The sequence below is a fragment of the Molothrus aeneus genome, chromosome Z (genome assembly GCF_037042795.1).
Source record: "Molothrus aeneus isolate 106 chromosome Z, BPBGC_Maene_1.0, whole genome shotgun sequence".
NCBI classification, from domain to species: Eukaryota; Metazoa; Chordata; class Aves; order Passeriformes; family Icteridae; genus Molothrus; species Molothrus aeneus.
The window spans coordinates 38,703,946-38,719,758 of record NC_089680.1 but is presented as its reverse complement, the minus strand read 5'-3'; the positions used below and the strand labels follow the sequence as shown (position 1 = coordinate 38,719,758).

General features: G+C 36.5%; 1 protein-coding gene across 3 annotated transcripts in view; it reads right to left on the bottom strand.

Moving 5' to 3' along the window:
- Nucleotides 1-906: 906 nt before the first annotated feature.
- The window catches only part of ARL15 (ADP ribosylation factor like GTPase 15), a 227,054-nt gene continuing 212,147 nt past the window's right edge, over nt 907-15,813 (bottom strand). For all 3 annotated transcript variants that reach the window (XM_066569551.1, XM_066569549.1, XM_066569550.1), the window contains one exon: nt 907-4,650. In XM_066569551.1, coding sequence (XP_066425648.1) covers nt 4,498-4,650 — 153 coding nt within the window. In that variant the 3' untranslated portion in view covers nt 907-4,497. The remainder of the gene's footprint in view (nt 4,651-15,813) is intronic.

The window sequence follows — 15,813 nt, the reverse complement described above, 5'->3', positions numbered from 1 at the left end:
GCCCTGGATGACTAACCCTACAGCTGACACAAACAGATGTTTTTATTTGTTTAAACTATTAGGTCAAAGGGCTAATGAGCTAATGAAAAATCTTTTAAGAGCTATCAAATGAGGCATGATTAGCTGGTTTTCAGTTCCTATTTGTATGAAACAAACAATTTAAAAGAATTCTCAGTTTACAAATCTTTCATTTCATTCCTAGGCTTGGTCAAGAGGCAGATTTAAAAAACAGTGACATGAGAAAAGCATACCTCAGTAACTGCACTACCATCTCCAGTCTGATTTAGCAGTGGTGTTCTTCCATCAGCTGTTACAACTTGCATTGTGAGAGCACCTTCTACTCAAACAGTGTTTGACAGGACAACATTGAGCCATTTTAGCAAGCTTTTATTTTTCCCAGAATATATTCCTTTGCTCAGCTTCTGTAACTTGTGTTTTGTATATGTATTTTGCCGTGTCATTTATTGAAAAAGAATTTCTAGTTGCATAAACATGTCCCTCAGTTTAATATTATGGAGCAATTGTGTAGGGATTATTCCAATCCCTGTTTCACCAATAAATCTGCAATATCTTTCAGATATACTTCCAGAGTAAAAACATCTTGCTGTGGAAGAAATCAGCTGATTTTGGAAGTTTCTATTTCATACATATGTATGTGAATTTGCAACTATGTATGATGTACCAGTAATTATACAGTAGTATTTGTTTTCACTTATGAGTAAATAATTTACCTTGAAGAATCCACATCAAGGTAATATGCCATGCTCCCAAACTGGCTACTTACTCAAGAAACAAAATCTTATCAAGTCAGTTCTACACAGTGTTTATTTTATTTTCTTTTTCTTTCTTTTTTTTTTTTTTTCTGATAGTGGAAATCATGTATAAATCACAAACAGTACAAGTTCCCCATGTCAGCAGTTGACCACTTGATTGGATCAACTTCTGTTGATACTGTATTTTTAGTATAAAGTCAAGATAATATGGCAGTTAACTAATACTTTCGACTACAGTAAAGATACAAACTTTTGTAATATAAATTAATTGCCATTACAAAAAGGCAACTGTATTAAGTAATACGGTACAAAAATCTGCAACTTCTATAAATATAATGAAATGCAAGAAGTTAAATGAAATAATACATCACAGATTTTCGTATAGCGCATTTGAATAGGCAAGCTAAGATACACATGGAGCATTATACAGCAAGAAAGAATATCAAAACCCACTAAGACTTAACTTTTAAGCCGTACAAATGCCAATAGTACAAGTACAGGACACAACATGAAGCAGTTAAAATTACCAGCTCAGAGTGGGCAGACAAAGAAGCCTTACTGATGAGTTGTAAAGCATTAGGCAGCAGACAGAAGGTTGTCAAAACCAGCTGTTGTTGGATACTGATTGATAATGTTTTCATTCTGACGGCTGAGACACCGCAGACAGCCACAGGTCTGAGAAGAAGCCCAGTGTGGGCACACACACACACACACACACACAAAGTAATTTAACAGATGGCTAAAGAACATTAAAGCACAATATCTTTTTTTAAAAAGACAATGTTCACTCCTTAATGAACTTGCATGGAAAGTAGAGCCTAGTGCCCAAGTTTATTCCACCTAAATGACAAACACATGTGGAAAGATTAAAACAAACAAACAAAAAACCAAAGCAGTTAAGATTGGTTATCTGAAAACTGCATGGTGCTTACATATTCTACCATAGCCAGAGCATTCAACAACACTATAGACAAGGAAGTGTGACATGAGCTGCTATGAACATTGTTATCCCCTCATAAAAAGGTGAAGTTGTTTATAGACATTTAAAAGGTACACATCCATTAAGTCCATCTACAACGCAAAACCACAGAAGTACTACATTCAAAGTAAAGTTAGGTGTTGGTCTTAGCCTTCAGCAGTTATGAGGTATTGTTTCAACCTGTGATGAGGAATGATCACTATATTAGTAAGAAAGAGCATACTCAAAATAATTCTGAAAATTAAAATCATTGCTTCTGTGCAGTTGACATTTGCCTAAAGAAAAAACACTGAAGTATCAAAAGGTTCTAGTCTAAATGGCCACTGGCATTCTCCAAAACCACATTATCAAGGACTTCTTGGGCATTTCCATGTAAGTTATGTAGCACCTTCAAACAGTGCATAGCCGGGAGATCATGATCAAAACTTGGAGCCAGTAAAGTTTTTGGACCAGACAAACTCACTGGTGGTAGAAATAAGTACAGTTTCAAGAATTCAATAGAGTTGGGCTTATTTTCATTTCCTGTACCTTTTGGTCCATAGCTAAACAAAAGCAGGGGAAAATAGTAAAAAAATGTTATTTTACATCTTCTAACTAATGGCCAATGAAAAAGCAGTAAAAGCTTGGAATCCCTCATTTTGCCTTCCCAAACTGCCTGCTTTCTCTGGAAATAATGCTCCTACTTCTCCTCCCTGCTTATTTTTTACTGTGCCTAAATAAAACAGAAATTTAGGGACCTTGTGGAAATCTGGGGACTCTGTAGCCTTTAAGCCCATGTCAGCAATTAGGGAGTTTGGAAATGTAAATTAGATTCAGTTCCCCTTTAAATCCAGGGAAGGGAACCTCCTTAGCCCTCACAAGAGAAACTGATGGGCAGCTGGGTCCTGACTAAAGTGTGCAGAGAGAACTGAATCAAAGCAGGGCTCCTCTGTGCTTTAAAATGAACAATTCCAGTTCTTGGTTGTTTCCAAGATATTAGCAGTGAGACAATTGACCTGACAGGAAAGAGAACACAAAACAAAGCAAGGACATGCCCTTCAGGCTTCCTGCCTATTCCATCTCAAAATTAAACAAGGAGTTTACCAGTTTTCCCAGCTTCTTTTTGATAATAGGAAGCAGTTACAACAGTGGTAGCAATGCAAGAAATTAATGGCAAATGAAAAGTAAACTAAAATACGTATGAGAAACATTTTGTTTAACAAAGAGCAAAATTACAATTAATAGAGAAATGGCTTTTATGAGCCTTCAAAAGCTGATGTTTACTATTTTCTTATCCCCAAATAAACTAGTAAGGAACTACAATAAACTTCAAACAGAAGATAAATGCTCAGAGTGGAAAGAGATGTTGCTTAAAGCCCTGAAAACAAGGCATTGTGTGTTTCAAGACAGAAGCAGAGCTGATGAGGAACTAATGACACCTCATTCGAGTTTGTGTTTGCAGACACTCATGCACAAGGGTAGCTGAATGCACAAGGCACAGCATTCAAGGCATGCACCAGTCCAGTGACTGATCTGCACATACCCTGTTGTCACTGTCAACCAGTGGCCTGGCACATTTCTTCAATGGACAAAATAAGTTTATGAGTTTTTTAAAAAATCAACAAAAGGTAGCTAAAATACTGCAAATCTACAGTGGGGAAAACAAGGAAAGAGGAAAAGTGGACTGTGTTACGTGACCCAAATCAACTTCTTCTAAATGTATTACAAATGTTGTTTCCAATGACTACTTTTTCGCTTTCTAAGTAACATTTAGCCCAGAGGAAGTTTGAAAGAACAAGATATAATCCCCTTGAAAAGAGAACCTTATAGTACAAACACTGGAAGACCCTTAATTACTGGATAGATGCCTTGGCAATGTTACAATAACAGTAGTAGTCTACGAATGAGTGATAAAGGAAGTATTTAAAAATCACTTATACTTTTAACTAGTAATAAAGCCTCCACAGACGAACTAACCGATATTTGCTCCACTTTTCTTACGGAAAACTACTTTCAATGAAAATTATTACTTTATTCAACTTCTGTATATTTGTAAAATCTTTCATATACTTCTAAAAATCTTTTTACTTAGATCACCTGTTTATGTCAGCTGATTTCCCCAAGTACTGTTATCTGTGCACATCTGTTTGTTAATTTTGTTTTTCAGCAAACTTCCAGCAAAATACCATACTGCCTCTGGCAGGGTTTTGCAGTGACTTTAGAAGACAATCAACTACCCTGTGGAGTCCGCTACCTCAACTATGTTTTCACTTAATAAAACCTCAGGAATAACCTTTGCATTAACATGAAACTGCTTGTGTTTTAGGTATCCTATTAAGGTTCTCAGTGGCTGTGCTTTTCCATAATGTGAGGTCAACAAACAAGCTAAATTAGACTCATAAATTCTTTAGACATCACTTATTTTTAAAATTCAAGGTAACACGTGGAATTCTTCCTTTATGGACTATGTTATTTTTGTGCATGTAAATTTTTCTACCAAGGATGATCGTGGTGCAAGAAAGCAACATGCAGTGTGCAGAAATAGTGGTAAACAAAGAGGGACTTTCTACTTCAGTAGTGTAGACAACTTTACTGGAAATAGCTGTGTACCTGATTCACAGAACATTTATTTTAACCAAAGGACATTCTGCATTAACTCTGTATGAACAACATATCACAGCTCAGCCTTGATACTACGCTGCAATTAAGCTGTGACAGAGTGAGCAGGTACAGTGATGCGTGGGAACCTCTTCTTTCTCTTGGCTTTCACATTCTTGAAGGTTCGAAGTCACTCTCTTCTAGCAAGTTTATTAGAAGGGAGAAGCTGTCTTTTACTGCCTCCATATCATCCAAGGAGCAGGGTTTAAGAATCCAGCGCTTTCCACGTGCAAGTGGCTCAAGTTCAAAATATTTTTTTATCTATTAAGAAAAAAAGAGAGACCAATGTATTATATTATGACAACTCTCTGTCTCACATCTAAAAAACCAAACCAATAAAAACATGTAAAAAAATCAGGATATTAATTTTTTAGAATCTTACCCAGAGCTGCCCTTATAATACAGGTTATATGACATGACCTGAAAGTGTTTTCTTTAGGGGTGCTTGGAAGCTTGTATGTACCCATACATTTAACAGCATGGGAGGTCTGAGGAAGAATTGTACTGACTTGAGAGGCAAACAGCAAAGCACATGAAACATGTGCTCAAAAACATATCCAAAACAGTAAAAGTAAATAAGAAACTGTGTTTGTATTTCAATGTTAAAAATGTATGTATCTTATTGGTAACACTTAAGATACATACTACTGTAACTTCACAAATTAAACATAAAAAAATTACAGATCCTAAACATTCCAGTCAAATATGAACTATAGCACAGCATCTGTTTGTGACCAATAAAATCCTATAAAAATTAAAATTCTTTCAAAATTACCTAGTTTTTTTAAAAAATTAAACATAGAAGACTAACACCCTAATGTTAGTAAGACAGTAGAGTAAGTATTATACATGAAACATGATGCAGTTTCTTAGAAACTCCAATCATTACTGACATTGCAACCACTGTCAAGACACAAATACAGACCCAGAAAGACTGAGGAAGGAAAGATTTTTATTTAGTAGTATATTCCAATCACTTTTCAAAATAGAAAGTACAATATCAAAAAGAAGTTTTTGATGTCTCTTAGAAGAGAACGCAGCCTGCAGGTTATACTGGTCCATAGTTCACTGTTTTCATTAAAATTTTAGTCTTTGAAGGTATGTGACCAACAGTCTGCTCTGCAATTTGACTCGTCCAATAGAATTTTAGTTTTTGCATTCAAAACTACATCCCTCAGTTCCTGCAACTGTCCATATATCAACAGAAATATTTAGTCCTGACTTAGTTTGCCCATTTTTGTTCACTGTAATTATTGCAAAATACTCTTAATTTTAGCAGAGACCGTGCTGTAAATATGCAGCACAATTACAGCAGCAGTTACTCACAACATGGTAGGCAGTAGAGGCCCTAGACAGGCAACTGGAGCCACACTGTGTAAGGCTCCATGTGCAGAAGGAATGAAAAGAGGAAAGAAAAAAAAAAAGGCTTTCAAAGCCCATGCAAACTGCAACATCTCTGTGTAGCTCTTATAGTGTCTACTGATAAACAACAGTTTTGTTTACCTATTAATGAATTCTAACAGAAAAAAACAAGTTGAGTTGTATCAACTCACATAACTCAAAATACAGCCATGATCAGGCAGGTTTTCTTGGTTTTTAGAAAGGAATTTCAACCAGAATGTTAAGTAACAAATATTAGGGGAAAAATGGTGGTTTTGAGATGAGAATTTCTGCTAACCCAGAAACAACAGTGTGAAAAATTTTAAATCTCTTTTCATTGAAGTAGAATTTTATCAATAACATTTGAAAATGAAGTGTGGTACTTGACATTCACTTCCCCTAAAACAAATTTAGAAAACATACAAGTTGAAATAAATGGGGCTCCAACAAACCAGTATTTTAATAGCAACATACCAACTTTTTAGCATTGCTATCTCAGTGCCTCACCAGTATCTGACATGTTAGTACAATTTTATGTCTTTACTACTATCTACAAGGGATGCATTGCAACTTTTTAAGCAGCTTGAATTTACCCCCCATTACTAAACTGAGTTAATGGCACTGATCACAGTACTGGAAAAGCAGGGTAAGGAAGCTCTATTGCCTGTTCCAGCAGCAGCCTCCTTGACTGTCACACGAGGGGAGAAAGTAAAAGCTGCACAGAAGGATAACAAAGCAAGGTGTCAGTGCAGCTAGCGGATAGAGCTGCCCGCTGGTGTTAAGCTGACAAATATGGCTGAGTAATCTAAGATGTTTCAGACCCACAACCCAGAGGATGTCCACCACACCCCCTCTACTGGAAGACTATTGCCATCAGACCCTGGAGCTCACTGAAGTCAGTCTGCAATCTTCCTTACACAGCCTCTTGGACTAGGGCTCTGCCAAATGAAGGGAGGTCATTACATTGTAAGGACAGCGCTTGGGTTTAAAAGTAGAAACATGTGCTCAGGGAAATGATGGCAGTAACTAGCACTGAGTCTTTGTGGGCATATACAACACAAGTTACCAAGGTAGCCTCTAGCCAAGAAAAATACAATGCCTTTAAGCTATATTTCAGTGACTGCAGATGCCAACAGATTTAGTGAAACAAATTTTGCAGATAAATTATTTGGATAACCCAAAGTGGATCAAAATGTATTTTTTTCTGTTTCTATCTGTGTAATCAAAATGTTACTAAATTAGCGATGTGCTGTCTTCATTTTTCCCACTAAGGAACAGTTCAGAGTATCTGCAGTAATAGGTCCTAGATGAATGCTGAAATGAAAGTCTTTGTTAGGCAGTTGTTTTTAAAATGTGAGGGTTTGATACTGGCATGAAAGCACAACTGCTTATATTCACAAGTAAGAGTTATTTCATTCATACCTTCTGCAGAAGAAAAAAAAAAGATCTGCTAAATGACTCATGTCTAATACTAATCTAGAAAAATAACACTAATTGGCTTACAATTAATAACTAACTAAACCAGAAGTAGCACAGAAGTGATTTTTCATAACCCAAGGGACACTTTGTGGTGTGTTACTAAACTTCCTCATTTAAACTTCATACCACAGTGGAGTTTGCTAAACCTCAAAGTTTTGAGAGTGGGCTTTCTGGACTTTGAAACTTCCAGAAAGAAGTTTGCAGACCCAAATATTTTCCAATTTACTGTAACTTTTTCTCCCTTCAACTCAGAAGAAGTCATTCTGTTCTAAAAGCAAGTACTTTTTTTAGACTTGAAAAAGAACCATTTTTTACATGCAACAGATGAAACATGAAAAGATTGACACAATCAGATGCCCAATTCTTTTTATACAGTTGAGTTTTCCACTGGAATGCACTCAGTTCTCCATCCATGCTTGTTTTTGTAGTTCCTTTCTGCCCCACTGATCATCATCCACACTCATTCCCTGCAGATTTCCTAAGAGGATGTACACTGATCACCCAAGTGTCCACAGAAAGCTGAAATTCACAGAATACTCACACACCTAGGTAGTTCTTGCATAATCAGCAGTTACTATTTTACAGCTCCCTTCAATCACACTAGCACAAAGGGGTGAGCTCCAAAGAGAAACTCTTCTGTCTTCCCACAGTGAAAAGCTTTCTGCCTGTTCATGGATGCTGAAGTAAAATATAAAGACTCAAACATGTTTCAGAAGTCTGATGCATCAGATGCACATTTACATACTGGGTTTGCATTTTCAAAACTTTACTTTGAGATTACTAAATTTTTAAAGATATAAATTTAGAAGAAAATACATCCAATTAAATCTAATTTTAAGATTTCTTTACTAATTTTTACAGGATATCACTGTATGTCTTGACTCCACACTCCACATGGCGGCCTTGTTTTATAGAGAACCTGACATTGTATTTATGCCACATTCTGAAGTCAGTAAAATCTAACAATACTTGTTTGCAATTCCCACTCTTCCCACACTCCACCTTCTAAGTCCTATTCTACTGGCACAATACACTAAACATATGGTTATCAAATGTTGCTTAGCCTACGTGCTAGAAAAGTCAAGACACAATAAAAAGGATCAGTGCCCAGAACCTCAGCTGGTGTAAATTATCATAGCAGTGTGGAACTGATGTTACTAAATTGATATACGTAAGCTGAGTAACCAGGCTCTGCTGAAAGCTTTTCTATGTTCTATTAATGAACTTCATCATCTATTCAGTTCACCACCCATGTGAACATAAGATCTATAGGAAAACTTAGATGTTCTAATACATGAGAAGAGTAATCTCTATTATTCAACATGAAAAAAAGCTGATTGAAAGCATTATTTTTCATTCAAATTCAAAATTATACTACCAAATTTCATCAACATAGAAAAGCTTCCAGCCCACTGCGACTAATCTGTTGTAAACAAATACAAAATTCAGATAGTCACTTACATTACCAGGCTGGTAAACAGAGAACTTAATGAATAAAATATTTTTTCATTCATTGCTGTTTTATTGAAAAATTTTACTGGGACAAAAAAATTGTAACAAAACATGTGTATTATATCCAATCAAAGGCTGCCTGGTCTTGTCAACGTCCCCACCAGACAAAATTTTCGAAAGGCTTTCACAGGATTTACCAATTGTTACTGCAAAAGGGTGACTGATGAAGGTATGAATTGAACTAAAATAATCTAATTTGCTGAATCCATGTATTAACCATAAGACATGGTTCATTCGTCCATTCCAAATCTGCATGGAGAAGAAACAAAGTAATAATGGGGAGACCAGAGTAGCCCATATTAACGCTGTGAAAGTTTCACTGAGCTGTGATGCTGATAATATCTTTTCAGACATCATAAAAATCTGCTTTTTGGAACAACCATTTAGAAGACGCAGGAGAGAGAGGGAATTTTGCTTGCTGTCTCAACAAACAACAGACAAGCTGCTTATAACAATTCTTGTGCAAATTCAATATATTTGGAGAAGAGAAAAAGCCAAGAGTACTCTACTTTACATAGCAATAAGTTTTAAAAAGGGAAACTACATAAAATTTGTAACTTAAAGAAAATTAACTATGCAGCTAAAAAAGTAAAATGCTTGCAGGTGGCACAGAAAAAAAATACCATAATTAGAGGCTCAGAGTATATTTATACTGCTTCAGACGACTTTAAAATAAACAAAAAAAGCTTTCACCAATTGCAGTAAGGAAAAGGATGGCATTAGAGGTAAAAGAAGTCATGTCTAAAAAAAGAAAAGAGAAAACAAAAGAAAGGAAATTCTGGCAAATTAAATAGAAACCACAAATGTTGACCTACTAACCATAGAGTAGAACTCATTACTTAAATCACCACTGATGCTAAAAAGTAAATTGAAATCCACTGGAGCTTATGTTGGTGTGCTCTACTACAAACTGCACAGCCTCATGAGCTGCTACATGAACTTTTCTGCTAGTTCTTTTCTGAGTACAGTGATTTATAGGATTGTGTGGAGTGGACTGATAGCCACTTAATCTTAAATCAACTCGTTTAATCTACTGTCATACAGGAGTTTACACGTCCATGCTTTTCCTGAAAAATATGCTAGAAAGCTCCTTATCTGACAGTCCACTTGGCTAAAAAGGACCTCCTGTCTGACCAGAGCAGCTGTAACATGCACAACTCTCAGCCAAAGTTTTGTAATATTTATTCATCCTACAGAGACACTTCACTTCTCCTAAAAAGATACTTCACGTAGGCCTGCTCGTATGCTTCTTCTTAACAGTGATCTCATCCTTGTCTAGAGGGATCCTTGTAATGCACCTATGCATCATAAGCACTCCTCCTAAAGCACCTGTACCACATGTTTATTGATTCCATATGCAATATCTCTTACACAACAGGGAGGGGAATGAAAGTGCCTCAGATGATGAGATGGGATGGTGATGTGCTGTGGTCTGGAGCAACCTATGCACAGGGCTACTCCCAGGAATGCCAGCTGAGGTCCAACAACACTATCAGCAACAGAAATGCTTTTATATTCTAGCTCTTTGAGGATATACATTTCACTGCTCACTGACTTTAATGTACCAAGGAATCCAAAGTCTGTATGCACAATGTTAAAAATTTGCAATGAGTCCATTAAGTACATATGATAATCAGATTTATGTAATTGAGCTGCCTTTTTTTTAACTTTAAACTATAACCTGTTGAAGTAAAATCAAAAGAAAAAATAAGTCTGTCTTCTTCAGCATTTCTGTGTCATAGCAGGGTAAGCAATTTCTCTAGACAAGATTACAAAACCATCAGAGGCTTTTTAGTACATCTCAAAAGTAGTGGTGAATGCTTTACAAATTGGTATTTCTAGTTTGTACAGCTTTCCAATTTTTTTTTTTTTTGATTTTGCCTTTTATAAAAGACTACCTGAAACACATCCAACTCAGCTTTGTAAGAGAGCTGGATGATATTTTTGGCTTCTAAGTCTTTACAAAGGGGAATACAGTCACTTAAAGTAATGTACACAGTGCTTTGTGCATGTTTCCATCCTTGTTATCTCCAGTGGCCACAAGTCACAACACTTTTCAGATTACAAGTGATAGTTGAAAGAAATGTATTTTAAAGAAGATAACTAACTATTCAGAATGAAGAAATAGGATGCCTGACAAATCCACAGAGCCACACTATTCCAGAGAGCACAGAGTACTGGCAAATGCAAGCAGGAGACAAGAAAAAGGGGGAGTGAGCTAAAGAGCTGGAAGGTTTTTAAAACAGAGTAGTTGGGGTGGTTTTTTTACAGATAGACAGAGTCATGTTACAAAAATAAAGATGGATGAGATGGATGAGAGTGAGGACAGAAAATTGCAGAGGTTGTAGAAGTACCACTGAGATTTGTATGTGGATGGAAGCAAAGATAGGCTTTGAGAAGCTACTAGGATCCATCAACTCTTTGCACACACTCTTTGTGTTACACAACAGTGCACTACAGCGCATTAGATTTTTTTTGTTAGATTCTATTATTTTGTAAAAAAGAAATAGTAAACCGTGTAGCTGCCAAAAATATAGACCTATACTTTGCCTTCCATGTCTCATTCACCCAGGATATTCCTTTCATATAAGCATGTGCTTTTCTTACAACTGGAAGAAATTGAAATAACATGAGAAGAGCAGCAGCATACCTATACAGGGAAAACCAGACTTCCAGATGAAGATTCATATAACCATATAACCAGAAAAAAAAAATAAGGGCTCACAATTATCCAACCCTAGAGTGAGTGAAAGAGCATCTCGAGTGATAAGGGAAACAAGAACAGAGAAGAGGATACTGTACAAAAATGCATGCAGTGAAAGCATAGTAAAATATTTTTCTTTAATGCCACTTTAATTCTTTATTTTACTTCAAAGAAATACTCAGAATTGAAAATCAAACATCACTTTAAGTTACTGGTCCTTTTGCTTTCTCTCTTACCACTACATTTTATTATGTACTGTGGGTTGCCACAGATACTGTCTGACAGTTATGTACTTACACATAAAGTGTTAGAATATAAAATCCTAAAGAGTAATGCTGAAAATTAGCCCTGGTTAAAGATAGCTATCTGGAGGACATCTAAAATTCACATATCCTTCTTCCTCCCCATAGAGCACAGACACAAAATTGCCAATTTACTGTATGTAAGGACAATTTTCTATTTTAGTGTATTCTCAGCACATCCTAGTATATTCTTAAGCTGTATTGAAAATGACTGATTGAATATAAGATTAATTTAAACTTAGGATAACTCATTTAAATTACTATTGTTGTTCTAATCTGTTAACAAAAAGTATAGAATGGAACATATCCAAAGATAATTTGACAGGAAATCTACTGAAAGATTTTACTATACCACCAGTCATCTCCTCTCTACGATCTCTGACTCAGGTTTGTTTTTGTTATAACTTCAGTTAAATAGCTTAAGGAATTCAAATAACTAGTAGACACTCAACACTCAAGACCTGTAGGAAACATCTTTCAGAGACTTAGAGTTTTTGTAGCATACTTTTTTCTTAAACAGACTGCAGGTACTCATGGTTTACTTCAGAATATAAAACAACTGACAGAGTATGCTGATTTCAGCAGCAAAATATGCTAGTTTTATCTACAGATTGTGGTTTGAACTAGTAACAACATTGAGACACAAGTACTGAGATTTTTCCCTCCCCGACCCAAAAAAGTTTACCTGTGATGTTGAATATCAAAATAACCTTTAGAGTAATGAGAAGTCCAAAGATCAATCGTTATTATGACATCCTTTCTGCAAATAGCATGTTTTCTGTTCCGATAGCAGATAAGCAGTATTTTCTGGAGAAGTGCACATATAATGATTCATCTGCATTTGCCTGAACATGTACACGAATCTAGCACTTGAATAAAGAACGTCTGTATACTGTGCCCGCGTCTGCAAAGCACCAAAACACTGTATGGACATGTACCCTTGTATCAGCAGCAAAGAGCAGGATTTCTAAGGGCTTTGTGGTTGGCTCCTCAGATTCACACTGCTGACACTGTTCCAAGTTAACAGTCAGATGGAGCACAAAAGAAAAAGTCACTCAGCAGCAGCTGTGGTTCTGTGAGGTGTGTGCTACCACAAGCAGACACAGACAGTAGCTGTGCCTTTTTCCGTTGCTCCTTACCAGTTACAGAGCACAACATATTAGTGTAGGAGGGTTCCAACCTCCCTTCAGGGAGGTTTTTGCCAATGGGAAAACTATTTCTTATACAAAGTCTGCATAGAGGCAATGGAAGCCCTGAACTAACTGCAATTAACCATTTCTTGTTCAAAAGCAAAAACCGTGTAATAAATCCATTTGAAAAAGTTAACCTAAAATACTTGTTAAGTAAAAATTGTTCCCAGAGACCAAGCCACTGCCAGGTTCAGTTCCTGGCTGTCAGAATGTGACAGGCTCTGTGAGCCTCCCAGCTGCTCCAGCACCAAGATCTGTGGAACCTCTTTCTGAGGATTTCTTTCTGCCCTGTGGTTAGAGGATGCAATGTACTTTGTGTTTTCTAGATCCATGTCTCTGAGAAGATGAATGCCTCAAAACCCACAGCAAGCCACCACTTAAAACTACTATTCCAGGCAGCTCCGGACTGATCTATTTCTTGATACTTTTTAACCCTCCACCTAGAATTTCGGCAGAACCCCTCCAGGTTTTCTGACCAGGGTTTGCTTGAGTAAGGCCACCTCACTGCTTTCAGATTTCTTCATAACGCACAAGGATACCAAGAGAAAAATTACACAGCTTAATTCAGACACAGTCCTGTACACAGCAGAACATCCATGTGCAAAGCAAATCTGCCACTAACCCTAAAATGATAAGAAATGCATGAGCAATCATAGATATGGAAGAAAAAAGTGAGCACTTTACAGCAAGACAGGATGTTTTAAGTCAAGTAAATGGGAAATAATATTAGCAAACACCTGTGCATAGAGATTTGCAGCAGTGGTGCTGGAAAAGACATGGATGACCAGATGGATTTGTGGAGATGGGTGAATGCAATGAGATGCTGAATAAGATTATTGTTATTTTGACTCTTGAACTTAAAGGTAAAGATTCTCTCTGTTTTTTAAGTGCCAGAGCTATTCCTTCCATTAGCATAGGTTGCAGCAGGGAATTCTACCTTTCTGAAAAGCCTTTTTAGTAAAAATATTCCATGAGAAGGGGTAAGAGAATGAGTGATGAGTGTTTTTCTTTACTGCATCGAGAGATCACTTCCCACATTATATTGATCCAAACTTCAAGGAAAGAGATTAAATGATCAAGAGTTGTGTATACAAGAAAGAAGAGAGAGACATCGATACCTCAGGAAGGATATCAACCTTGACATAAAAAATTCAAAACAGCTCCAAGGTACCATAAAATGGCTTGGGTTGGAAGGAACCTCAAAGATCACCCTATTTCAACCTCACTGCCATAGCTGAGACACCTTCCAATACACCAGGTTGCTCAAAGTCCCATCCCACCCTGAACACTTCTTGGGATGGGGCATCCATGGCTTCTCAGGGCAATCTGTTCAAATGCTTACCTTGCCCACAGTAAAGCATTTCTTCTCCATACCTAATCTAAACCTTCTCTCTTTCACTTGAAAGCCATTCCCTCTTGTCCTATCACCACATGTCCTTATAAAATGTCCCTCTCATCTCTCCAAAGAATGGCCAAACTCTGACTGACAGCATCTGTAAAATTTAAGGTCTTAAAGAATAGCTACTGAAAATAATATTGAAGGAGCATAAAACAGGTTTTGGAATGAAACTGTTGTTATTTTAGGTGAATTAAGGCTTTCTTTTGTATGTGCCAGCTGTGGAAAATCTTTTAAAGTCATTGAGAAGCCAGATTATTTCTGAAGAAAAGCACCTGGAGGCAGGTGCTATGTCCTAGTAACACCCCAAGTATCATGACTGTACCAATGAAAAACAAAACCAGGTGCTTGTCCAGTGATTCTAGCAGAAAGGGAAACCTGGCTTTTGCAAGCTGGCAGCTCCTTTCCTCCACCTTTGGATGTGACTTGCCAATTTACCAACAGGCCCTAGTGTTACACCTGGGGTAAGCACTGCAGTGAAAATGAAATCAAATATATCAAATGTATAGCTGGCACTAAATTTTTATGAGGATGAGAAGATTAATATAATTTGACTAAAATATCTTAATGCAACAGACTTTTCTAAGCATTCTCAACTTACCTTAGAGAGCAACCCATCTATTCAAAATTGAGGTCTAATAGAAGCAAAATCACCTCTTTAAATTCTGAGGTTCTGGCGCTCTACATAAGTCAGAAATCTGCACATTTGCAATTCCTAATTGAGTTTACTTTACATAGGCTAAGTTTGCTGACTACTAGTGACAAAGGAAAAGGTTTTAACCACTAGCTTTTACAGAACATATTCAAAATTGGTACCATTTTACCACTTCTTGATAACGAATTATTACATATGTCTACAGCTAAAAAGACCTTAACTGAATACTCCTAACCAAGCCAGGAAAGGTTCTGTATATTGAAGCTAACAAGTTTAAATTTCAAGCTCACATATGAGAAACAACCAATTATCCTGTCTGAAACACAGGCTTGTAAAACTCTCAGTTACTTGTAAAACGGTCTGCTACACACGAGTAAGATGTTGTTTAAATGAGTTGTTTGACTAGATGCATTCACCATGAAATTGATTCTTTTAAAGAATTATTTTTAAACTTGATACAAGGTAACTGCATAAACTGAAAATGGGAAAAATCTGGCATAATAAAGCATAAGTTGCAGTATGGGTTTAGTATTTTATGAGGTCGAGGGTTATTTGAATGAGAAACCCATCAAAAACAAATAGCCATTTGTGAGGCAGTAATTGAAAGGTTTAATATGATTAAACTATTCTGCTATTTCTATGCCAAGATGTATAGTATATTATCTACTGTTATATCACCACCACCTGTGCAACTCCAAAGTATTACAAAGGCAATAAAACAACAAATAGAACATCTTTCAACCATAAACAACAAAAATAAATCTGAGTTTTGATTTCTCTATAGTCTAAAAATAGCACTATATCAT